The sequence below is a fragment of the Leuresthes tenuis genome, unplaced genomic scaffold (genome assembly GCF_036924035.1).
Source record: "Leuresthes tenuis unplaced genomic scaffold, fLeuTen1.0.hap1 SCAF_22, whole genome shotgun sequence".
Classification (NCBI taxonomy): domain Eukaryota; kingdom Metazoa; phylum Chordata; class Actinopteri; order Atheriniformes; family Atherinopsidae; genus Leuresthes; species Leuresthes tenuis.
Genome location: NW_027325376.1, coordinates 29,801,302 through 29,803,206, shown reverse-complemented (window position 1 = coordinate 29,803,206; position 1,905 = coordinate 29,801,302). Strand labels below are relative to the sequence as shown.

The following is a 1,905-nucleotide window of genomic DNA, read 5'->3' as shown; positions in this document are numbered from 1 at the left end:
ATGTTCTTTATGGAGGCTGTGAGCGCAGGCTTGTGCTATATTTATTTTAGAATTGACGTGGTCATTTAATTTGATACAGCCTATACTTTTCAATAAAAAGGATTATTAATTGACATGCTTTGATATAATTTTGATTAATTTTATTTTAATTTTATTAGCTGACTATCAATTATCATTTTAAGCTCAATAAATTCAGATAATATTTGACTGGATTTTCAAACATTTGTCCAGTAAATTGAAAATCTGCCGGACCGGTGGCCATTTTTTAAAATTTAAAAAAAAAATTTTTTTAGCAGAAACGCTGGTCCCCACCCAGCATGTTTACAAAGACCCCAGCCTCTCTGTGCACACACACGCACACACACCACTTCTGACTCCCTCCCCTCTGAGTCTGCTGGCTGTGATGATGTTCTGAAGACTTGGTCTTGGACTTTAAATCTTTTTTTTTTTTTGGTAGACATACACACTGGAAGATGTCTGAGCATTAATCCTTCATCCAAAAGTGTTCATCACAAACAAAAAGACCTAATCCTATGCACGAATCTCAGACTGTCTCTCTGACATATCAATATGGATGAAAGCCCATCACCTCCAACTTAACCTCCCAAAAACTGAACTGCTTGTCTTCCCAGCCAAACTAACCATACACCACAGCATCTGCATCCAAACTGAATCCCTATCTCTTGCTCCATCAAAGGTTGCTAGAAACTTGGGTGTCATGATTGATAACCAACTAACCTTCAAAGATCACGTTACCTCGGTTGTTCGTTCGTGCCGCTTTGCATTACTAAAGACCATACCTAACCCAACATGCTCCCCAGATCCACTGGCTGCCCTTAGCCGCCCGCATCAAATTAAAGTCACTGATGTTAGCCTACAAAGTGCTTAATGGAACGGCTCCCATCTACTTGAATGCTCTTGCAAAGGCTTATGTCACAACTCGGTCCCTCCGTTCATAGCAGGATTGTCGTCTAGCAGTGCCTACACCACGCCTAAGACAATCCAAACTCTGTTCATGTGTCGTCCCACGATGGTGGAATGACCTACCGAGCGCTACCAGAACAGGGGCGTCCCTGTCTATCTTCAAGAAGCTCTTGAAAACCCTGCTCTTCAGAGAGCACCTCCTATCCTAGCACTTACCTCGTACTTCCCTACCCCCTCTATCTCTGCACTTTATCTTTCTGCTCTTCCTTCTATGCCGGCACCCTATCTCTACTCTGTCACCTCTGACAGGGTCGGACTAGTGGGTTCCTTCTATGTAGTTTATTGTTAGCTTTTTATATAGCTGTTATATCTTCATTTGTAAGTCGCTTTGGGTAAAAGCGTCTGCTAAATATGTGTCTCTCCTGTTTCTTCATTTTGTGTAAGTTGTGTTTTCACCAGCTTCCTAAACCATTACATCTTTGAGGTTAGGACTTAGTAGCAAGCTTAATAGTTCTAACTTTATGATGTCACATGTTCTAATCTGTTTTTGTGTTCATATTGATGCAGGTATGCCAGCTTATATTTCTGTTGTGCTATTGAAGAGCAGGACAATGAGCTGATCACGCTGGAAGTCATCCACCGTTTCGTCGAACTCCTGGATAAATACTTTGGCAGTGTAAGTGACGGAACTCTGTTCTATCTTTGACTGATTAAAGTAAAGGTTACAGACTTTGTCATGGAAAGCACTGATGAGTTGTGTTTTGTGCAGGTGTGTGAGCTGGACATCATCTTTAACTTTGAAAAGGCGTACTTCATTTTAGATGAGTTCCTGATGGGAGGAGAGATCCAGGACACATCCAAGAAGAGCGTCCTCAAAGCCATTGAACAAGCTGACCTGCTGCAGGAGGTAACACAGGTTTAACAATGTAATCCACCACCGAAAAGGAGCCAGGTCTAAAAAACTTGTTAGCTGTGGCTTTG

At 41.7% G+C, this 1,905-nt stretch overlaps 1 protein-coding gene across 1 annotated transcript; it reads left to right on the top strand.

Annotated features, from left to right (window-relative positions):
* The first annotated feature begins 1,445 nt into the window (after nt 1-1,445).
* LOC140281738 (AP-1 complex subunit sigma-1A-like) lies at nt 1,446-1,905 on the top strand. The gene is made up of 3 exons (XM_072376226.1): nt 1,446-1,450; nt 1,492-1,600; nt 1,694-1,905. Exons 1-3 carry the CDS (start codon nt 1,446-1,448, stop codon nt 1,844-1,846), a joined length of 267 nt encoding a protein of 88 aa, XP_072232327.1. The 3' UTR covers nt 1,847-1,905.